Consider the following 27,346-nt stretch of genomic DNA (forward strand, 5'->3'; position numbering starts at 1 on the left):
TTTATATTGAGATGGGTGGAAGCAAACTTTTGGCAATTAATATACGTGTTAACGTGCGTACTTGTGTGTCCACTAGTGGGCATATAGGTATATGTTCTGGGGAAACAGTGATTACTCGGAGAGGCAAAGAAATTAGAAATTCCACAGAACTTGTACTGTAAAATTAAATTGTGTGCTAGTCAGCCCAACCAGCTAGCTCTCAATATACTGTGGCTATAGGGGATTTATACTGGCTGTGTTACTGCACTTCTCCCCAGAGTGTACAGGTGTCAGTGGCTTATGTGAGCCACCAGCTCAGGGATCAGTTCCCCATCTCTCCTGTCAAAGCTGTCCTACTTTGTATATAAGACTTGAATAGTCACTGATCCAGAGAGAGAGCGACGCTACGGTTTGGTACTTAGGGAACCCACTTGGGAGCAGGTGGGTCACCTGGGTTCCAGTCCCTGCTCTAATAAATATCTAATTATTTATGCAAAGTGGAACAGTTTCAACAGGAAAGTCTGAGACACGCCCACCCATCCCAGAATACTCTATAGTCTGATGGTTAGGGCACTCGTCTGAGTTCATGCATGCATAGGTTTTAATGCCGGAAGGGAACATTATGATGATCTGGTTTGATTTCCTGCATAACAGGCCATAACGCTTGTATCAGGACCAATAACTTGTGATTGAATTAGAGGACTTCTTCAGCAAGAGATCTGTTCCTAGCTCAGCTACAGACTTCCTGTGTGAACTTAGGCAAGTCACTTAATCGTGTGCCTCAGTTCCCCCTCTGAAAAATGGGGATAGCCCTTCCCCACTTCATAGGGCTGTTGTAAAGATAAAGTTTATTGATGATTGTTAGATCCTCTCATACTAAGGTGATGTGGGCATTATGAGCAACCACATAGCTGTATAAAGATAATTGGCTAAATGGAATGCAGATCTCAATGGTGTGGGAACTACACCGCAAGAAAACTAAGAAGCAGAGTTGAACACTCCCGAAATGTGGGACTGCTTGGAAAATTGTGCCTCATGTACACAGTTGTCTTCTGACTCTGAAATCAGTAGAGCCACAATCTTGGATTGGAACACCCCAAACTGTGCAGGGTTTAAAATCTGCATCCTAATTTTGCAGTCCAAGTGCATCTCTACTTTTAAAATAAAAGGAAGAAAATTTAGTACTAGATTGCAAGATGTAAATACTCTTAGATTATACAATACTCTTACTTTTAATCCCATTATTCTACTTATTTTTCAGATCCATTAGTATTTTGCCTCAAAAAATAGAAAGTTTAGTGTTGTTGCTGAATATAAGAAAAGAGTTTGTTTTAAACAGTCTCACAAATATATAGTTATTAAACTATACATGGTAACTTGATAAGTGTTATAGTTATGGATACACTGAGGCTTTCAATATAGCATTCAGGCATTGTTCCAGCACAGCTGAAAGAAATCCTTTGCATTTGTACATTTTCAAAACGTAGGATAATCTTTCTTAGCAATTGCACCATCTAGTGATGGTACACTGATCATGCAACAGTAGTTGGCACATGCCATGCTCCTGGTACACGAGAACCAAATTGATATATGCATTACCTCAGCCTAGAATTAGGCATAAACTGCATGGTTCAAATGTAGGGTCCAAACCCCAATCCAGAAATTGCATTCTTAGAGATCTATATCTAGTAGCAATAAGCAAGTAGTATACTGGAGTTTTAGTAAAATGAAATGAGATAAAACCAAACTAACGTGTTTAAATAGCCTTTTGTAGTTTACCTTGGAAATACAAGCCTTATTTTATCACATACATTGGCTCACTGATATCAGTGTATTACAAACCTCTCCATGTGGGCGACTCTGGACACAGGTAGCCTTTTTTTTTTCTTTCTTTTTTTTTTTATTCCTTCTGTCTGTCTTTCTTTCCAGATACTTTGCCTTCAAGTATTTTGCTTCATATCAAGAACTGTACAAATCTTTATAAAATACTGCAAGCTTTTTCCACCGTACTGGCACTGGCAGGAAGCGAAAGCTGGGCAGTGCATTGTTTAACCTTCTCACCTGGTGAAAACTGCCAGCTCTTGCTAATTCTTTTGTTGTTTGTTTGTTTTAGATCTTATTTTATTTCTGGAAGGTTTGTCAATTTTGGATGCCATATAGGCTCTTTCAGACTGTTTAAATTCCCAAGCCACAACTGTGGGGTGTCCTTGTTCAATAAAAGGTATTTAGGAGAGATCACAAGATGACAACTTTTGGTCTTGAGGCTCAATCCAGTGAGGGGATACTTATGCAATCAGTTCAGGGTGCCTGCTCCCTTTCACCAGACAACTGACAGCTCCAATAATAGGGCTGTCAACAGAGCTCTGCTCCTTAATTAGCTTTCCCTGTTCCTCCTTAGCTTGGTGCAATAGGCAAACAGAAATCATCTCCTACCAATTTGCTTCTTGTGTACCTTGCATGCAAGCTAGCTTGTAAAACTTCCTTAATTTCCTCGCTAAGGCTTACCTTTTTACCTCTATTGTGAGGCCAACCAGTGAGAACTCCTTGAGTGTACTATTGCATGCATTTTAAAAAGAGAGGATAAACTGCACTGCTCTGAGTCTGGAGCTTCAGGGTATGAAGCAAGGGCACCTGAATTGTACTGTCTGTACTGGCAAACAGAGATGTGAGGAGTAGCTGCTCTTCATATCTGATCTGTACTGCACATAGGCAGAGGTTTCGGAATCTGAGTAAGAGTCCAAATCAAAAATAGTGAATGAACATATATTCATATGATAGTACACAAGTAACACAATATTTTGGACTAGTATGGCAGAAGCTTGTCAATATCTGTGAGATCCACCATCCTGGACCGAAATCTCATGTGTAAAACTGTTCTCATGTGTTTCAGACACATCCAAATGAAGAAATGAAAGAAAATAATCTTCCTGGCATTGGATCCAAACAAGAACTAAAACCATAGTGGGGACAGGTTCAGGGATTTGAATCTGACCCTGCCTCAGAAGCCCAAAGGAGTACTGATTCAGAGTTTTGGCTCGAGCTGGTTGAAATTTTTTGACTGAAAATTTTTCCTGTTGGAAAATGTGGTTTTGTTGACATCAAGATTTTTCAGTTGGAAAATTTTGATTCTAACAGTTTTGATTTTCCACACAGGTAAACTGAAATTAAAACATGTGTTTGGAATCAGTGTTGTGAAATGAATATTTTAGTCTCTAAAATTCAATATGAAACAAAAAAATCATTTTGAGATGTTGAATAATTTCATTTTTATCAAAAAAGTCAGTTTTCCATTTTGACATTTCCAGTTCGGACATTTTTTCAATTTTTCATTTTGTGAAAAATTTCAGTATTTCGACTTCTGGTTCTAATTCTGAATGGAAATTAATTTTAAAATGTCAAAATTTCCCACAAAAGGAACATTAAGTTCATCAAACTGCTCTAATATAAAATATATTTTATATAAAATATATCACCCCTGTCACCACCACCACCTCTACAGCCTTTGTGCTCATTTGGCTCCTTTGGTAGAGGTTTGGTTGTGTAGGTACATGAAGCCTGGGCCTCACAAATGTGGAGACAGCTGAATGCCCCCCCCCATGTTATATCTCTTATACACACGCGTAATCTCAGTGAACCTAGGGTTGTTGCAAGTGTTCTTCTTAAGATATAGCTAAGTAAAAGCTGTTGCTAGCTTAACAGAGGACCTTCCAAAGTCACTGGTTTAAATACCTCTAGCAAAGTGTAAGTGCTTCTGTGACAGATATGGCAATTTCTTCAATATCCTTGAAAAACTTTGTTGTGTTAAGTTTAAGTACCTTTGAATTCCATTGTATTAAATGCAAACGTTATGTATTATTATGGGCCTGGATGATCAAAAGACTATATTAAACAATGTGGCAGACAAGAATGGTCTTTTGGGACAATATGTGTGAAATGAATTTCCTGGGAAATATCGAGGGGGAGGCCAATGCTAACTCCCTATCTCTGGTTATGCAAAAACTCAGCCTTTTGAAGTTACGGTCTGAGGAGTGGGCCTTTGTCTGCTGATCACCAGTTATGTGAGGCCAAGATCCAAGGCCCAAACTGTATAAAGGAAAGATTGAACTGTTCATGGGTGTGCGAGTTCTGAACTAAGGCTGTTATGAACTTTAAACCACAGAAAAACCCCTCTGTGGGGTTTGAAGGATTGACTCCTATCATAGCCGTAGATGGAGTTGGGATGATCTACGTGCTTATCATCATGCCACTTAGGCTCTTTTATTGTTTTAAATATGTTTTTTTCTGTAATGCTTTCACCTTGAGAACAAATATGCTTGCTTATAAAGAACTGTGTGATAAGTCATAACGGGTGGCAAATATTATTGTTTGTAGCGCTGAAAGAGAAAGCAAAGCGTGGATGCTGGCCTGCTCAGACAGTCTGGCTTGCTGGGGGAATTCTAGGGTAGGCAGAGAACTATGCAGCCTGGAAACAAAAATCAAGCGGGAGAGAGAGGTGGATTTCTACCTGAGAGAAGTGATGGCTGAGGAATCCACTACAGAGGGGGAATACAGGCGCAGTCACCTTGAACTGTGACAGCATCATACTAGATAGTTGTTCTCTTTATGACATTGTTAATTTTAAAATTGTATTATTTTCTCATAAAACATGAACACATCTAGATGAAAAGGGGCAGTATATACTGAACCTGTTCTGTGTTACAGAAAATTTCTGCAGTTTTCTTTCTATCCTGAATGACATGGGGATAATTTGAAATCAGATTCCCAACTCTTTCATAAGATTAACAGTGGTTGAGGAGAATTTCAGATTCTAGTACAACCCTCTTTATCTGAAACATTGATGCCATTTAAAACATTTTGATAAACGAGGATTCAAAAGGAGATCTGGTGGGGTGATTACAGAGCTGATGTTAAAACTGATGTATGTTAGACTTGCTTGTAATCAGCTGGAATCCCTTTGATCTGCTTACACCCAGTTACTGATGCACAAATGAGTCTAAGGGTATGTTTGCCATCAGATGATGTGTGTAACTTCAGCATGTGTAGACATACCCAAGCTAGCTCTAGTAAAAATGGCAGTTAAACTGTGGCAGTCTGGGACCCTGGGTATGTACTGGGGTGGCCAACCCATGAAGCCGGAGCTTCACTGAACCGGTACTCATGCTAGCTAGATCAAAGCTTGCTTGGGAATGTCCACACGTGCTGCAATCACACCTCTGACTTCAGTGTAGATGTATCCTTCATGGATGTAACTTTATACACCAGAGAGCCATAAAAAGGTATGAGAATGTGTAAGATTAAGTAGGGAATGTCCTACTGTAGAATGTCCTTCCTGTTGATTTTCTTATTACTCTTCTGTCTCTTGGTGTGTGTTGTACACTAGCTTAGACTTGCTTAAACTCCAGTAGTCGGAGTGGGCTAACTTCTGAGGTGATGCATAAGGGGGTTGTAACTAAGTAAGTGTGCATCTAAGTCTAAATGAATCTGTTTGTATAAGAGGGATTTTAGCATGTGTGTTACACACAAACTCTTAGACTCACTTCTGAATTAAGCCCTGGAAAGCTATTCTTGACAATGTGCTGAGTCACTCTGTGATCTTGAGTCACTTTCTCTCTCTGCCTCAGTTTATCTTTCAGAAAATGGAGATAATACCAGTTCACAAGGGTGAGGAGGGCTTAAATCATTAGTGTATGCAAAACACGTCAAGATCCTCTGTGGAAAGGTGCTATTAAAATGCACAGTATTAATTATTCAGGGGAACTACTGGGAAAGTGATGCACACCTGGGGATTTAACTACGATTCAGATAAGAGGGAGCTTTCATTAAACACGTGGAATAAATTGGTTTGTGCACAACATGTTGATAAAAAATTGATACCATGCAGGGCACAGATATTTGGAACTCAGCTACGTTAGAGGCAGGTGTCAAGAATCTGAGCCAAATTGTTGATTGTTATGAGAATATAATTCCATGTATTGAAATATTTTGCCTAATTTCTGGTCAAGTACAAATTAAATCTGTCAGGTGGGTAGGTGGTATTTGCATTCCTCATGTGGGATGTTTGTAACCTATATTAAAGGCATGATGTTCCTAGCACCTATGTTGTGAATATTGCAATGTTTATTTTGTAGGGTAAATAATTGTTTAAAAATAATATATCATCAGAATTATGAGAGCCTTTGTTACAGGTATTTTTACAAATCCTCAGCAGTACAAAGCAAGCTAAAACCAGACACTGGAGCTATATGTAAGGCTAACAAACTGATGATTCAGTATTGAAAAAGTTAAACAGTAGACTAGAGATCATCAGCTGTGTATAGCATTTCCCAGATCCCCAGCAGTAATCGTTTGCATTCCATCCCCACAGCAGTACGGATGTGCACACGGTGGCATCGCTTCTCAAACTGTATCTAAGAGAACTCCCAGAACCTGTTATCCCCTATGCAAAATATGAGGATTTTCTTTCCTGCGCCAAATTGCTCAGCAAGGAAGAGGAAACGGTGAGTTTTCTGCTTTGATTGGGATTTATATAGATAGTGGTGTTTTGTAATCTACTTTGGTTTTGGCAAAGGTTCTCTAGTTTTTGCATCAGCTTTCACTCTTCACAGCTAGATGCACATCTTTGAACCATATCAGGATGTCTTTCTAATGATGTAGAAGTGTAGGACTGGAAGGGACCTTGAGAGGTCAGCTAGTCCAGTCCCCTGCACTCAAGGAATGACTACATAATAACTAGACAATTCCTGACAGGTGTTTGTCTAACCTGTTCTTAAAAACCTCCAATGACCGAGATTCCACAACCTCCCAATTTGTTCCAGTGTTTAACTACCCTGACAATTAGGAATTTTTTTCTAACATCCAACCTAAACCGCCCTAGCTACAATTTAAGCCCATTGCTTTCTTGTCCTATCACCAGAGGTTAACAAGAACCATTTTTCACCATCCTCCTTGAAACAACTTTTTATGTACTTGAAAGCTGCCCCCCCCCACACGCCTTCTCTTCTCCAGAGTAAACAAACCCATTTTTTTTCAGTCTTTCCTTATTGGTCACATTTTCTAGACCTCTAATAATTTTTGTTGCTTTCCTCTGGACTTTCTCCAATTTTTCCACATCTTTCCTGAAATGTGGTGCCCAGACCTAGACACAATATTCCAGTTGAGGCCTAATCAGCGTGGAGTAGAACAGAATAATTACTTCTCTTGTCTTGCTTACAACGCTCCTGCTAATACATCCCAGAATTATATTTGCTTTTTTTTGAACAGTATGAGCATTGTTGACTCATATTTAGTTTGCGATCCACTACAACTCCCCAAATCCCTTTCTGCAGTACTCCTTCCTGGGCAGTCATTTCCCATTTTGTATGTATGTGCAGTTGATTGTTCCTTCCTAAGTGGAGTTCTTTGCATTTGTCCTTATTGAATTTCAACCTGTTTACTTCAGACCACTTCTCCAGTTTGTCCAGATCATTTTGAATTTTAATTCTATCCTTCAAAGCACTTCCAACCCCTTTCAGCTTGGTATCATCCGCAAACTTTATAAGTGTATTCTCTATGCCATTATCTAAATCATCGATGAAGATCTTGAATGGAACCCAACCCAGAACCAATCCCTGTGGGACTCCACTCAATATGCTTTTCCAGTTCGACTATGAACCACTGATAACTACTCTCTGTGAACGATTTTCTTTGTAGGTTATCTTTAAATGAAATCTGTGGTTCACATAGCAATCTAAATAGGCATATGGGAATAAAAGAAACTTCTCTACCTATATAAACTGCATACCATTGAATTATGGTTGGAAGTTTCTGCATTGGGATAGAAGAGTTCTATCTTGTATGAAAGAGACTTATTTTGGGTCATCTAGGCTGTCATCCTCCATTGTAACAGGACTGCTCTTATTAGTCCTACCCAATTCCTGTTTCAGTCAACAGCAAACTATTGATTTAAGTGGGAATTAACTGGGGATAAAATTGTCATAAGTCAGAGTCCATGGGATTTAGGCTCTAAAATTTTCGCCTTGAGTCCATTGTCATTAAAGCATCACTCAGAGATATTTGGCAAGTTGGTCTTGATTAACTCTGACATCAGTTACTCTAGCATTTATCTTGGAAACATGCCCCATTGTCTAATGCGTCTTAAAGATATAGAGACAGATTTCCAACTCTGTTCTACTGGTGTGAAACTTGTGTAACAGAATGAAGGATTTGACCGATTATATTTTCCCTACAGTAATTTAAGGCCAATATATCTTGCTGTGTTGAAGCCTCCTTTTTACACCCCTCTATGTACTCGTTGGCAGTTAGTATATGATGTTATCTCTCAGTCTTTTTTCTCAGAGTGATCATTAATAGTTTTGTTCTATTAATTTCAGCCCATCCCTCTAATTTTCCAAAACCATTCTACATTTTAATCCCTCCTACAAAGTGGTTGACATCCTCCCTGTTCTGAGTCACCAGCCAGAATTGATTCTTTCCATCCCCATCCACTAAATCAATAAGGATCAGATGGAGGGTTGGGGATTAGATGTGTGGAGGAGCATTTTGTATTAGGTCTAGAAGAGTTTGAGGGGAGCTGTGTGTTCTGCTGGCTGTTCAATGTTTTTGTGCATGTAATTTATGGCAGGGGCACCTAGAGGTTTGGATAAGCACTGCTGTTTACTTTTGTTTAGTCTGTCTATCTGTCTAATTGATCGTACTGAACTCAGTACCAACTGCAGCGGAATCCCACTTGAAACCTCTATTCAACTTGTCATCACACTGCTAATAGCTGCTCTGTGTTCCATTCTTTAATTAAATGTGTCCATTTTATAGTAGCTATGTTTGTATAGTTTCTCTGAGAACATCACATGAAACTTTTTATTAAATGTATTTGAAAACGAGACTTCAGTGACTGTGTGAACCTAGAGCCAGTTCTTGCCATGTGATACTGGCAATGTGAGTGCCCAATGCTAGAGACTATAAGACTTTTTTATCCTGTTGTAATGCTGGCTTAGCCATCTGATTGTTAGATCTTTTGACTAGTTTTTTAGTCTTCTATGTTGGACTCTTCTACAGTGCAAGTTACAAACGATGCCGCTATTCATCTAGATAGCTGTTTGTCTTATTTCCTTTTGAGCATTTGCCCAGCAAACATTTGCAGTATCATGATCTTCCCATCCTGAGTTGCACTTGTTTTGCTGACCCACTGAAATCAAACACCCTACAGTGGCTGGCAAAGCACCAAAGGCTGAATTAAAACAGCATCCAAATGCACTGGTGGCAGGAGCTTAGCCAGAGGCTATTTCCAATGGACACAGAAACCAAGTTCACATTGTTCAGCTCTTCTGAACCCTAGTGAGAGGACAGACTGAAAGAATCTTCTGCTTGTGTCTAATGCTAGTGCAGTCCTTGGGAGCTAGCCAAAATGTTGCTTTGTCCAAATGAAATGGATACTACAGGCTAGTTGTCAAGGTTCCTTCCCCACTCTGAACTCTAGGGTACAGATGTGGGGACCTGCATAAAAAACCCCTAAGATTATGCTTACCAGCTTACGTTAAAAACTTTGCCTTGTCCTTGAACAGTATGCTGCCACCACCAAGCGTTTTAAACAAAGAACAGGAAAGGAGACCACTGGGGGACATCTTCCCCCAAGCCCTAAACCCCCTTTCCTGGGGAAGGCTTGATAATAATCCTCACCAATTGGTACAGGTGATCACAGACCCAAACCCTTGGATCTTAAGAACAATGAAAAAGCAATCAGGTTCTTAAAAGAAGAATTTTAATTAAAGAAAAGGTGTAAGAATCACCTCTGTAAAATCAGGATGGTAAATACCTTACAGGATAATCAGATTCAAAACATAGAGAATCCCTCCAGGCAAAACCTTAAGTTACAAAAACACACAAAAACGGGAATATACATTCCCTCCAACACAGCTTATTTTACAAGCCATTAAACAAAAGAAAACCTAAAGCATTTTCTAGCTAGATTACTTACTAACTTTACAGGAGTTGTAAGGCTGCGTTCCTGATCTGTTCCCGGCAAAAGCATCACACAGACAGCCCAAACCCTTTGTCCCCCCCACCCCCTCCAGATTTGAAAGAATCTTGTCCCCTCTTTGGCCATTTTGGGTCAGGTGCCAGTGGGGTTACCTTAGCTTCTTAACCCTTTACAGGTGAAAGGATTTTGCCTCTGGCCAGGAGGGATTTTATAGCACTGTATACAGAAAGGTGGTTACTCTTCCCTTTATATTTTTGACACTAGTGATCATAGTTTATCTGGATATTTTTAACAAAAGAGTTGTTTTACTCCATTTCCATAAGTATCTTCTATTTATTTCATACCAAAATCTCAACAATGTTGTTGTTATTGCTTTATTTGTTTGCACAGGGGGTGAAGGAATTAGTGAAACAAGTAAAGAGTCTGCCACCCGTCAATTACAATCTGCTGAAATATATCTGTAGGTAAGTGCTCCTGAAAGATTATCAAACAGGTATTTATTTCTATGCCCTAGAAGACATTGCTGTCTGTCTGGGTGAATATATCTCAAGAGAAGTTTAACAAAGAGAGTCAGAGTACTGGTACATTTAACCTAACACAATCAGAGGTTTGTTTATTGTATTACTAATTACTAACTTACTAATTATAGTCGTACAGCTGGGAGTAGGATTAATGAACAGCCCACACCCAGCATGAAAGGCAAGGAAATATAGCTGGAAAAAGGAATATCACCTTCTACCTACTTCTGTAAGGGGAAGCAGGGCTATATTTGCAGGTCACTTACCTGGAGAGCAGCTTCTGTTGGCCTTGGTGATTCAACAGCTTATGGGAGTCCTGGGTTAAAAAGGTCAAAACACCAGAAGGGTAAGGTGGTATGTGTGCATGGGGATGTGAGATAAAACACGGCCTCATAACAGGTAATGTTTTGATGTAGTTTGCTGCATGTTAATATCTGTGACGCTCCCAATGGTGTTGCAAGATCGTGAGTACTAACCTCAGGCAGACTGTTACACACGAGGACACAAACCCCAAACTGGTTGTAAATTCCTAACTTAGATTTCACCAACTCAGCGCAAATTCCTCAGGCACTTCAACAGCCTTAACATGGAGTCACAGACAGTCCTTTTGGGTATTCAGGTTTCTCTTGCTACCCAGGTGAATATATCTCTTGGATAGATAGGAGTAACCTGAATATTGCTGTGATTCCTGGTGTTATGGCTAATTCCGAAAGACCAGTCAGTTACCCCAGGTCTGTTGTGCTTTAGGTCTCACACCAAAGACAATGCCTATAACCAATCCTATAGTAAACTATATGACAATTTATTAAATAGGAAAAGGAAAATAAAGAGTTATTTGCAAGGTTAAAGCAAGCAAATATAGACATATGAATGAGTTATTGTCTTAGGTTTCAAAAGGTAATACAGGCTTCTATAATCAGTAAGCTCTAATTTGTCTTTTTAGGGCTAACCTAGGCTAAGCAGCTGGGGATCTCTTGCTTATGCATAGAAGCAAGTTGGTTCCCCTCCCCCAGAATCCAAGCAGCATGGAGTTCCTTAGCTTCTTTGGTTTGGGGTCTTTATCCTCCTTCTGCCATGTGCTCTGAGCTGCAAACTCAGCTGATGGGAAGAGTCCCTTGCATGATTCATCTTCACAGGGAGGAGAGCACAGTAATAAGAGACTTTAGTCCATTTCTTGATGGTTTCTCAATCCAGGTGTGGGAGTTTCCAGTTGTAAGATACATCATTACCAGATAGGTTAGGGTTGGGTCTCCTCTTTTGGGAGATGCATAACAATTTCTCAAATATTACCCACTCAAATATTATGTTACAATATGGAACACATATATTACAAGTAAGATTAATGCATGCAGTAATTCATAAGCATTCAATAGAGTCTTAACATTTCTAATACCTATTTTATTAATATTAACCCACAAGTGAGACAGATACATTCCAGCCATGTATATGTTAGTGTCCAGTTCAGACACGGGGACCTTTTCATGAGCTGGCACCTGGGCTGCCAGCATCACAGTATCTATGGATTTTGGTAAGACACTGAATGTTATATCAAGAATGTATTTATCAATTAAGCTTTAAAGCTTTTCATATAACATTATGAGAAAATATCGGGGTTCTATGGGGAGGATAAGAAAGAAATAATTTCCCATTTTCAATTCACTTGGGGTAGCAGCCAGTAAGCTGTGGAGAATGGGAGGCCTAACTGCGACAGCAGGTTTTCAGAATTTTTCCCCCACAATCATTCTAGAAATGACAACCCCCAAAATAGCCTTGGTTTGGGTTTGAAAAGTCACAGGACAGCACTTCCTTGGTTAAAGGGCCTGTATGTCTTGTTACAGTAAGATATGCAAAAGCTTCCTTCCCTGGAAAACTTACAAGGTACACTGGATAAGAGCTCAACTCTGCTAGCTCTAAGGAGCATTATGCTCTAGAAAACTTGGGTACATTAGAAAATAAACCCAGGGACCTCTTTCAATCAACTGGCAGAGGGTACAGGGATACATAAGGGCTGCAGGTATCCCTTGCATCTGGTATCTGTGGGATGACATGAATGGACTCTAATGAAAGCCTGTGTCGCACTGGCATAATCATTGTGAGATGTGTGGTGCATAACATCTCAGAAGGGGTGTGCATGGATAGAAAGGAAAAATGTTCTTGTAGTTAAAGGCAGGGCACACGTTGATAGCATGCCTCGAGACAATTCTCTAGACAGGAGGCAAGAGACCCTTCTCTCCCAAACTAATCTTTGTATAGCATGTGTCTTACAACCACAGTCTGTTAGCATATTAAGTCATATGTTTAAGGAAGACCTTGCAGGGACTTCAAAAGAAAATTAAAAGGAAAAGGTAAACAGCTGGAGATGAGGGAAGACACTCTTTTCAGTGAAGATCAAAGGTCTTTCTGGTATATGTTAGGTGAAAAAAGACCCCCTGGCATCCTTCACCGAGGAAGTAAACTGACAGAGGGTTTGCTTCATGAAAAATGGATCCCAGCCAGACTTGGCTGAAAATGCTGGGAAGAACTTTGGGTGAAATAAAACTTTCTTTAGACAGGAGGAAATCTTGTTAGTTAAATTTAGGCCATGGAGAAAGCATGTTATGATTTTTATATATATATATATATATATAATGCATTTTTCCAGCATTTTGCTTGCTATCATAGGAATCTCTGTTCTTTGTTAAATAAACTTATATTTGCTTTCTCTGTAAACGTATCTGAGTGCTGTGTGTTAAGTGGAGCTGTGTTTTAAGGCAAACTAGTAAGCTGGCATGTAGTATTCCTTTGGAAACAGTGGGCCTGGTGATTCAGTGAGTATCCCATGGAGCAGGGGCTAGATGCTGCTGATGGATGCTTGGAGGACTCAGGGGTTAGTGTATGCCTATCGCTAACCTGTAAAGTGAGGTCTGGAGGGGAGTGCTTGTGTTGCCAGTATCCAGGGGTGTCGAGCAGATTCCAGGCAGAAACAAGGCTCTCTCATAGACGTTAAGCTTAGAAGGGACCATTGTGATCATCTAGTCTGACCCCCTGCACATTGCAATCCACAGAACCTCACCCACTCCTGAAATAGACCCCTAACCTGTGGCTGAGTTACTGAAGTCCTCAAATCATGGTTTAAAGACTTCAAGTTACAGAGCATTCACCATTAAAACCTGCAAGTGACCTATGCCCCATGCTGCAGAGGAAGGCAAAACACGCCCAGGGTCTCAGTCAGTCTGTCCTGTGGGGAAAATTCCTTCCTGATGCCAAATATGGTGATCAGCTAGACCCTGAGCAAGGGGGAAAGACCCACCGGGCAGATACTTGGGAAAGAATTCTCTGTAGTAACTCAGAGCCCTCCCGCTCTGACGTGCCTCAGAGCCCTGGGTACCCTAGGGAGCATCACAACTACTGCCCTGTTTTTCCAAGCCTACAACAGTGCTGACCTTTAAAAAAGAGTGGTGACCTTTAAAAAACAACTAGGAAATGCCATACAAAAAATACAGTAAGAGATCATCATCCACCTTTCCCTTTTGTGATCTTGGTGCTCACTTTACCCCCTCTATTTCACAGATTCCTGGATGAAGTCCAGTCCTATGCGGGTGTAAACAAAATGAGCGTGCAAAACCTGGCTACTGTATTTGGTCCCAACATCCTGCGCCCAAAAGTGGAAGATCCTCTGACCATCATGGAGGGTGAGTTAAAGGAAAATCATAAACAACTTTAAAACAGGAAGAAGGAACTTCTTTAGATTCATCAGCAGTACATTTTGGGTGGTCTGATGTCAAAAATAACTTTTGCCTGTTTGTGTGTAGACACAACTTTTCTTCCACTATAGTAACTTAAAATAACTGCTCTGCTGAACATGCTGCTGCAGAGGAAATTGAAATTTCCTTTGTAGTGCATTGACTTTGCCTTAGACACTGTAGCACACATGACTTCCTTAAAGTGTAGCTCTATTCTGAAAACTGACTGTAAAAAATGGCAACTTCTTACTCAACAGGTCTGTCTGAGGCCACATAGAGCACAGCAAGGAATAGAACCCAGCTCTCGTTCATCCCAGCCAAGCACTCTATCTACTTGGCCACATTGTTCCACTTATTTACACCTTGGGCAATCCTTTGTCAGCAACAACATTTCATAGGGCCTGCTGTAATACTACAATGCCACTTTTACTGTCACTTTTCAGAGTAGAGTTTAAGTAGTAAATATTATATAATGGAAGTGCCCAAAGACCCAGTCTTGATTACCTTTCTTGATGAATCAGAAATCCAATGCTAGAGCATTTGATTGACAAATTTTACCAGTAAAGAGGTAAAATAACTCAAAATCTACATATTTTCAGCTAATTTTTCCATATGTTTAAGCATCTACCATTTTTTAAAATCTTCTTATCACCCACAATCTGTTTTGCACTTTAGAGAGAAAGGTGCTAGCTTTGTGCAAACCAGCTTGTTTTCATGTTGCAAATATTCACATTTGAACCCCTGTGTTTTTGCAAGAATTAAGTCTGGTACAAACTTTCACAACATCAGTTGGTGACATTAAGGCCTGTCCTGTGGATCTTTTATACACATTACTCTCAGAGAAGACCATTCTAGCTGTGTGTTTGGAAGGATGCCAGATACAGCTGATAGCATTTTACTATGAACATGGCAAAAAAGTCACCATGAGCAAAGTCTTGAAGCTGCTCAAAGGACTTTTGCCTTTTTTATGGTGGAACTGCTTATTTTTTCCATCTGGAGACTGCACATTCGTTTCTCAGAAACCAGCAGGAAAATACAAAGGCCTGCACAAAACGCCTCTCTAAAAGGCAAGAATGGAATTTTTCTTTGGGTTTTTGTTTTGTTTTATGTTTTTCTGCTGTCTCTGAAAATTTCCCCCACAGACTTAGAGTTCAGTATGATGTCACCTTCTGCAGCCCTTTATCCTCCAATACAATGAGAAAAATTGTTCACAGCAATCCTCATCTAATGCTACCAATCCATAGGGCAAAGAGGGGTCATGGTGTGAAGAATCCAGTGTGGGGCTAAAAAGGTATCTCAACACCCTTTTTAAAAAAGTCCACCATCCTTTAAAGAATCACCTTCATTTCAATTGCTGTCTGTTTTTTTCAGTTTCTATTTCACTTTGTATCTAATCTTTTGACTACTCAAAAATTACTATAAATGAATTATACTTGTACGGAGATATAATATATGCATGAATAAAGAAAGAGGTTTGTGAAAGGAAGCTGACTTTTTCCCACCACTATTTCTTATGGTAGACTCAAAGCTGTTACAAAGCAATGCAGATTTTCAGTATTCCAGAGCAAACGAACAAAAAATGTTGACAAGTCCCCGTGGCAAACTGAATTTTTAGTAGATGTATTTGAAGGAAAAAAGCTCAAATATTCAAATGCAAACTGTATACAATTATATTGGCCAGTGGGAAATTATTGATTAAAAGAGCAGAGCATGCCACTGAAACATTTCTAGAACTTTAAAATGGTGTTTATAACCAACCTGACCTCATTACTGGAAGACTCTAACTACTCCCTAATAGGGTTCTGTAAAATATATCTATAATGCAATGATGCATCATTATTTACCCAAGTCTAGTTCCAAATGATAGTTCTGTAAATTAAAGTGAAGTTGTGTGGTGTGTGCACTTTGGGTTTCTAGAGAAGGAACATTTATTATAATGTGTTGCGAAATGGGGTGCTGTGTGATTTAAGGTTGTGATTTATGTGTTACCGGCAGCAGATTACACATAGCGTGACAGCATGACACACTTTATTGGCCAGTCACAATCTCATCTCTGAATGGTTAAAGGTTTTTATATTAAATATCTCACACAGCTCTGATTGGCTAAAAAGTTAATGGGCCAGAAACCCTCTCCTCCTTCAATCCCTTGTATTAGACTGGCTAGTGCATTCCCAGCCTAGGAGTCCATTTTTAAAGATGTTTGGTATGTTGAGCTTAAACTCACTTGTTACAATTACATCATTCATCTTATTATTATTCTTAATCTCTCTGTATGGTCCCAGTGGTTTTCAATTGCAGATATTGTCTTGGGATATTTGTTTTAGTTCCCCATGATAATATCTCCTTTAAAACATTCTCGGCTGCTACGTGCCCTAATATTGAAGTAAGAGATGTAGGGAGCTATTTTGCTCCCCGGCACTGGCTACCTACATCAGCAGGCTCTTCGCAGAGGGAGAACATCTGCTAACAGGAATGAGCAAAGTCTTGGCTCTGCCCCCACGATGTTGGCCAGTACACCAGAGCCAGCGCAGAGTGGGTAGGAAGGTGCACTAGCAGACACACGGGCAGATTTTTGTTTCTTCCTTGAAAAGGGGGCAATACAGAACTGATTGTGGTGTGGTGATTTGGAGCTAGAAAGAGGAGATAGGCATGAAAGTTGTAATAGCAAATATTAAATGCTTAGGTAAACTAAACTACATATATATTAGTAAATGCGTAAATGCATAAATTAAGTGTATATTAACCAGATGCATCTTTATGAAATCTTTAAAGATCTGTTTTAAAAGAATGTTTGTTCACTTCTCAAATGAAACTACCTCATTAATGATCGTTCATTTGCCATCCTCCAGGCACGGCAGTAGTCCAGCAGCTGATGTCAGTGATGATAAGTAAACATGAACAGCTATTTCCCAAGGACACAGACTTTCAGACAGGGGAGGAGGTGTGCAATAACAACAATGAGATCCAGAAAAAAATGGTCATTGGTCAGCTCCAGAATAAAGAGACCAATAACAACAAGGAGATAGCGGTGAGAAGCTGTTCTTGGGACACACCTGAGCCTCTCCAGAGGGGCAGCATGGACAATGGGTCTCCCACCGTGCTGCCAGGGAGCAAGTCAAACAGTCCAAGGAACAGCATTCACAAATCTGATGTCACAAGAAGCCCACCTCTCATGGTGAAAAAAAACCCAGCCTTTAATAAAGGCAGTGGCATAGTCACGAATGGGTCCTTCAGCAGCTCTGTGGAGGGCCATGAGAAAACCCAGGCCCTACCAAATGGTACCCTGCAGGCCAGGAGAACATCATCCCTGAAAGGTTCAGTTACTAAAATGGGCACACATAGCATGCAGAATGGAGGCGTGCGAATGGGCATTTCAAGCACGGATGCACACAGCAACTCCCTTAACAGCCGAAACCTGAGCTGGATGCCCAATGGGTACGTCACGTTGAGGGACAGTAAACAAAAGGAATTGGTGAGTGATTCGGGCCAGCATAACAGACTCTCCACCTATGACAATGTCCACCAGCAGTTCTCCATGGTGAATTCAGATGATAAACAGAGCGTAGATAGCGCCACCTGGTCCACATCCTCTTGTGAAATATCCCTACCCGAACACTCCAACTCCTGTCGGTCGTCTACTACTACCTGCCCTGAGCAAGACTTTTATGGGGGTCATTTTGAAGACTCGGTGCTAGATGGGCCACCACATGAAGACCTCTCCAACCAAGGAGACTATGAGAGTAAAACTGACCGAAGAAGCACGGGAGGACGCAGCAGCCGGGCCACCAGCAGCAGCGATAACAGTGAAACATTTGTTGCAAACAACACGAGCAACCACAGTGCTCTGCACAGCCTAGTGTCCAGCTTAAAGCAGGAGATGGCAAAACAGAAGGTGGAGTATGAAACAAGGATAAAGAGGTAAGGTGGTGTATCTCTGGCATAGGTGCTAATTATATAAACGAGAGGCAGAGTAATTCTCTTATGCTCCCATGTCTCAGTGAATCCGAACATAGGAATTGGTAGTAGAGATGGAGAAACTGCTTGGATAAAATAAGAGCCCACCTGAACCTTTCCCCCCTAATTCAAACCAAACCTGGTCTGACATTGGGGAAAAAAATCATAACTTTTTCTTTCCATGATATTTGCTATTTGCATATTTGCATGTGCCTCATGTTCTCAGCCAAGATCAGAAGGATTGGTGTAGCATGAGAATCACTGTTTTCAAATTGATGGCCTAAACCTAGTAAGCATGTGAAATCTCACTGAAGAGTCTGTTTCCATAAGATCCCAAGCCTAAATTTGCTGATCTAAGAGGAGTGGAGAGCTCACACAAAGGTTTGGAGAAAACTTCCAGATGTTAGGGTGCCCATCCAAATCAAACTTTTAACCCCTTTGAGGATTGCATGGAAGTAGCTGACACACTGGAGCAGATCAGTGGCATGTCGAATGCAATATCCTGCATTCAGCAGTGGCTTGCACTAAATGCTTCAGAGGCTAAAAAAGGCTAATGGAGTGCCCATCTTTAAAAAAGGGAAGAAGGAGGTTCCTGGGAGCTACAGGCCAGTCAGCTTCACCTCAGCCCCTGGAAAAATCATGGAGCAGGTCCTCAAGGAATCAATTCTGGAGCACTTAGTGGAGAGGAAAGTGATCAGGAACAGTCAGCATGGATTCACCAAGGGCAAGTCATGCCTGACTAATCTAATAGCCTTCTATGACGAGATAACTGGCTCTGTGGATGAGGGGAAAGCAGTGAACGTGTTGTTCCTTGACTTTAGCAAAGCTTTTGACATGGTCTCCCACAGTATTCTTGCCAGCAAGTTAAAGTAGTGTGGGCTGAATGAATGGACTATAAGGTGGATAGAAAGCTAGCTAGATTGTCGGGCTCAACAGGTAGTGATCAATGGTTCCATGTCTAGTTGGCAGCCGGTATCAAGCGGAGTGCCCCAAGGGTCGGTCCTCGGGCCGGTTTTGTTCAATATCTTCATTAATGATCTGGAGAATGATGTGAATTGCACCCTCAGCAAGTTTGCAGATGACACTAAACTGGGAGGAGAGATAGATACACTGGAGGGTAGGGATAGGATACAGAGGGACCTAGACAAATTAGAGGATTGGGCCAAAACAAATCTGATGAGGTTCAACAAGGACAAGTGCAGAGTCCTGCACCTAGGACGGAAGAATCCCATGCACCGCTACAGACTAGGGACCGAATGGCTAGGCAGCAGTTCTGCAGAAAAGGACCTAGGGGTTACAGTGGACGAGAAGTTGGATATGAGTCAACAGTGTGCCCTTGTTGCCAAGAAGGCCAATGGCATTTTGGGATGTATACGTAGGGGCATTGCCAGCAGATCGAGGGATGTGATCGTTCCCCTCTATTCAACATTGGTGAGGCCTCATCTGGAGTACTGTGTCCAGTTTTGGGCCCCACACTACAAGAAGGATGTGGAAAAATTGGAAAACGTCCAGCAGAGGGTAACAAAAATGATTAGGGGACTGGAACACATGACTTATGGGGAGAGGCTGAGGGAACTGGGATTGTTTAGTCTGCGAAAGAGAAGAATGAGGGGGGATTTGATAGCTGCTTTCAACTACCTGAAAGGGGGTTCCAAAGAGGATGGATCTAGACTGTTCTCAGTGGTAGCCGATGACAGAATGAGGAGTAATGGTCTCAAGTTGCAGTGGGGGAGGTTTAGGTTGGATATTAGGAAAATCTTTTTCACAAGGAGGGTGGTGAAACACTGGAATGCATTACCTAGGGAGGTGGTGGAATCTCTTTCCTTAGAAGTTTTTAAGGTCAGGCTTGACAAAGCCCTGGCTGGGATGATTTAGTTGGGGATTGGTCCTGCTTTGAGCATGGGGTTGGACTAGATGACCTCCTGAGGTCCCTTCCAACCCTGATATTCTATGATTCTAAGTGAAAAATCTCTCCAGTGAACAGGGCCAATTGTGCCAAACTGAACTATTGGGGAGAATTTCATTCTGATCCCAGTTTATGCCCTCAAGTTGGACGACTGGTGGCCCTTATATTTTAATTTAACTAGAGTAGCTGCAGATGCCATCTGTATTCATATTAAGTGTTCAGTCTTTTTTAATCTTACTAAACTATTTAATTTAATAGGATCTTGCAGCAGTGCATTCCATAGATTAATTCTATTTGCATAAAATGATTTCCTTTTATTCATGTAACATATTTAAGTGTGCTGGCACTGAATGACAGATGCAAACAAGGCTCTTTTTAACTGGTTGTGACTTTGTAACAATAGTTGTGGAATTTCTAACACACCTATACTAACTGAAGTCAAAAGCTGCAAACAAATCAGAAAACCATTTTTTTTTCATTTTCCCAGGAGTATAATAGGATTTGAGTGATTGTACAATTTAAAAAATGTGGCTGTCTTACAAAATTACTTTGTCACCTTCCTTAGATTTAAAAATTCCATTAAATTATCCATGATCCAAATGGGTACAAATATCCTGTTGGAAATGTTTAAACAACACGTAGCACACTTTTCCTGAACATGGGCTCAGTATAGAGTTGAGCTGAGTTTTGCTACCCTACATGTTAAGACCAGCATGGATACCAAGCAAAAGCAGCAGACTGGATATTTGAGAGCACTTTGGAGGAACAATGATAATGCTAGTGTATTAGGAGAAAGGTTATGCATGGTGGCTTTCCAAGTTCTTGGCTGGCTTTATATTTAGAACCGCACATCTTTCTCCTTCATCGGTGGGTACAGAGGGCCTTGCTGCAGTGGAACCAGTAAGGTCCTGCTGCATGGGCAGGATTTTAGGGTTGGCAAGATCCATTGTGCCACATGAAGTGCAGTTCCATGATCGCTTCCAAGATGGCTGTGTACAAAAGATCCCTGAGGGAGGAGCAAGCATCAGGATCAGGAGTGCAAGCTATTGAAGGCCACATGAGGAGATGGGGGAAAGGGCTCCATGGACTACTCTCATTCCTGAGGCCAGAGTAGCTCTACTCCCATTCCACAACCTGGGAAGGGAAGGGGATTCCTCTCACATGCACAGATGTTCCCAGCACCCAGTACAGCTGCTTGGGCTGGGTACCCAAACAGGATTTGCCTGTTCACTTCACTGAAATTAAATCAAATGAGGCAGGAGGGAGACTTTCAATAGGACTTGTGCGCCTCACTCCCTTAAGTGAGTTGGATAACTCCCCCATACCTTCACTACCTAAAATGAATTACACTGTTTACATCCAGCAAAGAATTCTGTACTGTTACAGAAAACACTTTTGCCACTATTGAAATGTTGTAAATTAAAATGGTTTACTTGGGCTTTTTCTGTTGTCACAGTGGATGTGAAAATGTTCCCGTTCGCACTGAAGGATCTAAGATTTAATAAGGTGGCTTCAGTTTACTTCAGTGCAATGTAAGTGCAGCTCTGATTAACAACTGGAAAGTGGCACTGCTGTTGCTTAGGCATTTTGAAGGCAGAATGAAAATCATTTGGTCTGATCACCACTTAAAACAGAAGAGGCAATTCTTTAAAATGTGCTGTTCTCTCCAGCAAAAGACTTGGTTCTATTCTTTCACTCAATTTGGAGCATAGGTAAAGCTGTTGGGGTACAAATAAATAATGATGATAGAAGTTAATAATTCTGTTTCATAGGCACATCCCTTTCAAACTATACAAGCGGTTCTCCAACAATGCAAAGGAAACCCAAAGTATAACACAAATCCCTGGAGGGAGTTTGTACAACACACACAGATGGTTAATCTATTTAATGGCTATGGCAAAAATCCTGCTGGCAAATAGCAAAAAAAAAAAAAGTCATCTCTGAGGTTTTGATGTTATCAGCGTTGTTTTATTTCATGGCTGTGACTACATCTAAGCCATGAAATGCGATTTTTAAGAGCCTGCAAAACTCAAACTGATCTTTATAGTAAATGTTAAAATATTGTTTTGCCAGAAAATTTCTAGAGCTTGAGTCATCCTCTTTGCTAGATTTTCTTCCTTTTTGAGTTAGTCCCACTGGCTGAAACTTAGCCATCGTGAGATAAAGTTTGTTCCAGAAAGTTGCCACAATCCTGACACTAGTATCACAATGTGATAATATTTCTTGAGTACCAACAGTAAAGTCAGGCCTTTGTGAATTCTTGTAGCATTGACTAAGAAAATGAATAGTATCCCACAGATTCAGGGTGGGTGGTAACCCTACCAGTGAGACTTCACTGTTTTAGCTCATGTCAAAAAAGTTTGAGACACTGATTAGTCAGAGGCTGATAAGCTAGGATGGGGATGGGGCATTGTTTATCAGTGAAATACAGGTGCAACCCAAGGGCCCCACCCCTTCACTTCTGTAAGTGGGAGAGTGCTGGAATTTCTTGTGAGGGTGGTATTCTTTTCGGGGGCAGGAAGAGAGGGTGCCGGGGGGGAGGGAAGTCCATGTTTTACAGCTTGCAGCTTGTACATGCTCATTTTCTTCTAGCTGATGAAACTTCAGAAACAGTGCAGTCTCTGTCTGTTCCCTCCCCCATGCACAGTGTCACAGATGCTATGAGGGTATGAGTGTGTGTGCTATTCTAAACCCCTACGTATCTCCAGAAGGGAAGATGTCTCCATTACTCTACTAGTGCTCTTTATTCTCTGTATTCTCTTTTGTGCCCTGCTCCCTGTGAATAGTTCCAGTGGTGGCTACCTCTGCTGCTTATAGATTCCCCCAACAGTGATGTGAAATTGACATAATTCTTGTCAGCTTCACGTTGTTCCTGGTGTTCTGAATATCATCCACTGTGTCATATAGCTCAACCATGCAATCCAGGGGTGATGCATATAATAGGGGAGAGGTAAATTAAGGATGGACAGGTGTTGATCTACTTTAGTCCTGCTGCCTCTCCTTCCACATTTCAAATCATGAGTGCTAGTTGTTATGTATATGCCCATTGGTAAGATTCAAATTGACACTAAGTTACACACCAGATTGACTTTCATCTTCAGCACTTACATCATTGTGACATGCAACTTAAGATCAGACTCCAATTGTTTTTGGTAAGGCAGAATTCCCAAACGAATGGGTGGAAACAGGATTTTCCCTTCATCTGTAAATCCAGCCAAGAGGTGCATTTCTTCATTGCTACTTTGCATGAAACTTTCCTATGCAGTTCAAGAGCTGTTAAAGTAGGTGAAGCTGAGTCATGTTAGGAAAAGATATTTCTCATTGTTTTTAAATGGAGAACAATTTACCAATCGTTAATTCTCCTGCTTCATCAACAGTCAATTAAATCTTTGTTTAGAGGAAAAGAGACTAGGGTGCATGAACTAATGAGTGATTGTATCCAAACTCTATGCCTACCCTTAATAATGGCACATAACAGCATGGAGTGGGAAAAGTCATTGTTGTTATGACCTCAGCACAGTTGTATAGTGGATGCAGCACTAGAATAGCAGCCAGGAGATGTGGCTTCTGTTCCCATCTCTGCCACTCACAAGAGACAGCATGGTGTGTGCATGTCTCCTCTGTAACAAGTTGTATCTGAACTGGAACACACCATAGCTGCTGATTCCATTGGACTGCAGGTTTTTAGAAATATAAAGGTACAGTGCACAGAAAGCAAAAGGAGGAACACTTCCTTAGCTATGTACATCACAATTCTCCAAGCTGTGCTGAGACTATTGATGATGCTGGAACACATTGTGTTTAACATGCATTATTATTAATTATTATTATGTATTAGATCATACCAGTAGTGCGCTTGGTCCTTTACCATAAACCCTCAAATATAGTAAGAAAAACAAAAACAAACCACATCAATTGCAGCTTCAAAAACATAACATGTGACCGGATGACTGAGGAAGTTATCATAGACAATAAAGGGGAAGGGATGCAGAACACGTAAAGTAAACAAGTAAAGAACACGTCAGAGATCTTACGACTAATTTGCATTGATTCAAGTCAGCAGGGCCTTCTGCTATTCACCCCAGGGTTCTGAAGGAATTAGCTGAAGAAATCTTGGAGCCACTGGCAATAATATTTACAAACTCCTGGATGACAGGAAAGGCCCTGGAAGATTGATGAAGGGCTGACATAATGCCCATCTTTAAAAAGGGGGGAAAGGAGGTGCTGGGGAACTATAGACCAGTCAGCCTGACTTCAATACCTGGGGAGCGACTGGAGTAATACATAAAACACTGAATTTGCAAATACCTGGAGGATGAAACTAGCATAGATTTACTAAGAGCAAATCATGCCAAACAAGCTTGATTTCTTTCTTTGACAAGGTAACTGGTTTGGTGAATAGGGGTATGCGGAGGACTTTATAATAATATACCTGGACTTTAGCAAGGCTTTTGACACAGTCCCATACAACATTCTCATAAATAAGATGGAGAAATGCAGGTTTGATAGACCTACCATTAAGTAGATTAGATACATAATTGGTTAAACAACTGCAAAGAAAGAGTAACTATTAGTGGAATGATGTCAGATTAGAAGGCACTCTCAAGTGGCCACAGGGATCTTTTCTGGGTCTGGTATTAATTAACATCTTTATTAATGACCTGGATATTGGAATAGAGAGCATACTGATCAAATTTGCAGATGACACAAAGCTGGGAGGGTTGCAAACACTTTGGAGGATAGAACTAAAATTCAAAGGGATCTTGACAAATTGGAGAAATGGGCTACAGACAACAAAAGGAAATTTAACCATGACAAATGTAAGGTGCTACACTTAAGGAAGGAAGGAAAACCAAATGCACAGATACAGAATGGGGGATAACTGGCTTGGCAGCAACACTGGTGAGAAGAATCTGGAAGTTGTGGTGGATCACAACTTCAGCGTGAGTCCACAACGCGATGCTGTTGCAAAACAAAAAGCAAATGCAAATTTGCGTTTCATTAACAGCATAGCATGCAAGTCACAGGAGGTGATAGTACCAATCTACTCAACATTGGTTAGGCCTCAGCTGGAGTATTCTGTCCAATTTTAGTCACTGCTGTATAGAAAGGATGTAGAGAAACAGGGAAGAATCCAGAGGTGAGCGACAAAAATGATCAAAGGGATGGGATGCATGCCCTATGAGCAAAGACTGAAAGAACTGCATACGTTTAGTTTGGAAAGGAGGTGATTAAGGGGGGACATGACAGCAACTTCAAATACTTGAAAGGCTGTCATAAAAATGATGGGAAAAAAATTTTCCTTCTTGCCACAGTGGGCAGGACAAGAGGCAATGGGTTCAAACTACAGCATGGCAGATTTAGATTAAATTTCAGGGGAAATTTCCTAACTGTGAGAACAATAGCACAGTGGAACATACTGCGTAGGGAAGTCATGGAATCTCCTTCACTAGAGGTTTTCAAAAGGAGCCTGGATAACCATCTGTCTTGGATGGTTTAGATACAACAAATCCTGCATCTTGGCAGAAGGTTAGATTAGATGATGCTTGTGGCTCCTTCTCACCTATGATTCTATAATTTTTTCAAACAGTAGATCAGCATGGGAAATCAATATTTGCAAATAGAAAAAGAGGATCAGGGACATGTGGTTACACCAGTGTACAACCAGTGTGAGGCCAGAATCAACCCTTGGAGAAGGAAAAGACCTATTTAGTTCATTGCCTAGCACATGCAGAGCTGTTTTCTACCATATACATTTCCAGTGGTTTGTATCCTTCAATTATAAATAACCCAAGAGATGAAGATTCCATCATTCCTTGTAGGAGACAATTCAACATTTAACATCCAGTAAGAAACATGTTACTTTAACATGGTCTCGTTGAAGAAACTTGGACTAAGCTTTGTAAATTAAAAGCTGTTGCTCTGAGCTAGGCTGGGTAATACAGTGAGGGCTGTCATCTGTATACTTCTATTTTTGCAGCTTGGAACAGAGAAACCTCACCCTTGAGGCAGAAATGATGACCCTGCACGATGAACTGGACCAGGAAAGAAAGAAGTTTACAATGGTAGAAATCAAAATGCGCAATGCAGAGCGGGCCAAAGAGGATGCAGAGAAGAGGAACGACATGCTGCAAAAAGAGATGGAGCAGTTTTTCTCGACATTTGGAGAACTAACAGTGGCGCCTCGCAGGCCGGAGAGAGGCAACACCATATGGATTCAGTGAGCATTCTAAGCTGAGACTGTGGGATTCTGGGAAGGGATGTTGGGGTATTATACTGTTTCAGGTGGCTGGTCACCTAACTGAGGCAAGCACTCAACAAAGAGTTGTAAACCATTGAAGGAGGAAAAACCTACAGACATTAACCACCCATACTGCAGTGTGTACTTATCAAGTTATCGTACTTTTTGAATGCTTCATAATGCTAGTATCAAGTATTACAACTGAATGTGTATATAGATTTTAAAAAAAGTCATCTTAAGGAGAGCGCGAGAGACGTATCTCACAAAATATTTTAATGCAAGTCTTGTATTTAAACTGGTAAATTGAAATGTTGTTGCAATCAAGCTTTATATCAAGGCTTTTCTCCCTTGCACTTAACATAATAAGCTATTTTTGGCATTGTGTTACCATCAGCTTATTTTGTATATCAATTTTTTTTGTTACCCTTCTTGTGTGTGGGGGGGTACTAAAGATAAACAAATATATAGATAATGTTAGTTATTAAAACAAGAAGCTAATGTGTGGCTGTGCTGTTTGTGCCAATGGACTTGCCCATGACCAAAAAGAAAAGTGTAAATAATTTTATAAAAATATACCATTAACATCTGACAAGTTTGGGACTTTTCTCTTTGGACTCTGAACTCTTTATAAATAACAATCTTTTGGTTTTTGGAATGTCAGACCATTTTGTCCAGGATTTGAAACCCAAAAGGAGATGGTCTGGTTAAGGAATCTTGACCACATGATTTTTCCAGAATAACTGTCTTTTCATTCTAGTTCAGTTTCCAGTAAACAACGGATAAGAACATAAGAATGGCCACACTGGGTCAGACCAAAGGTCCATCCAGCCCAGTATCCTGTCTGCCGACAGTGGCCAATGCCAGGTGCCCCAGAGGGAGTGAACTTAATAGGTAATGATCTAGTGATCTCTCTCCTGCCATCCAGCTCCACCCTCTGACAAACAGAGGCTAGGGACACCAATCGTGGACTTAACCTCCATGAATTTATCCAGTTCTCTTTTAAATCCTGTTATGGTCCTAGCCTTCACAACCTCCTCAGGCAAGGTTGACTGT

General features: G+C 40.7%; 1 protein-coding gene across 10 annotated transcripts in view; it reads left to right on the plus strand.

Moving 5' to 3' along the window:
* ARHGAP24 (Rho GTPase activating protein 24) overlaps positions 1-26,878 on the plus strand; it is a 337,318-nt gene extending 310,440 nt beyond the window's left edge. For 9 of the 10 annotated variants that reach the window (XM_073340570.1, XM_073340577.1, XM_073340568.1 and 6 more), the window contains 5 exons: positions 6,344-6,476; positions 10,343-10,416; positions 14,020-14,141; positions 17,042-18,110; positions 26,033-26,878. In XM_073340570.1, coding sequence (XP_073196671.1) covers positions 6,344-6,476; positions 10,343-10,416; positions 14,020-14,141; positions 17,042-18,110; positions 26,033-26,276 — 1,642 coding nt within the window. In that variant the 3' untranslated portion in view covers positions 26,277-26,878. The remainder of the gene's footprint in view (positions 1-6,343; positions 6,477-10,342; positions 10,417-14,019; positions 14,142-17,041; positions 18,111-26,032) is intronic. The other variant, XM_073340569.1, reaches the window with a different exon arrangement.
* Positions 26,879-27,346: the final 468 nt, after the last annotated feature.

The sequence above is a fragment of the Lepidochelys kempii genome, chromosome 4, assembly GCF_965140265.1.
Source record: "Lepidochelys kempii isolate rLepKem1 chromosome 4, rLepKem1.hap2, whole genome shotgun sequence".
NCBI classification, from domain to species: domain Eukaryota; kingdom Metazoa; phylum Chordata; order Testudines; family Cheloniidae; genus Lepidochelys; species Lepidochelys kempii.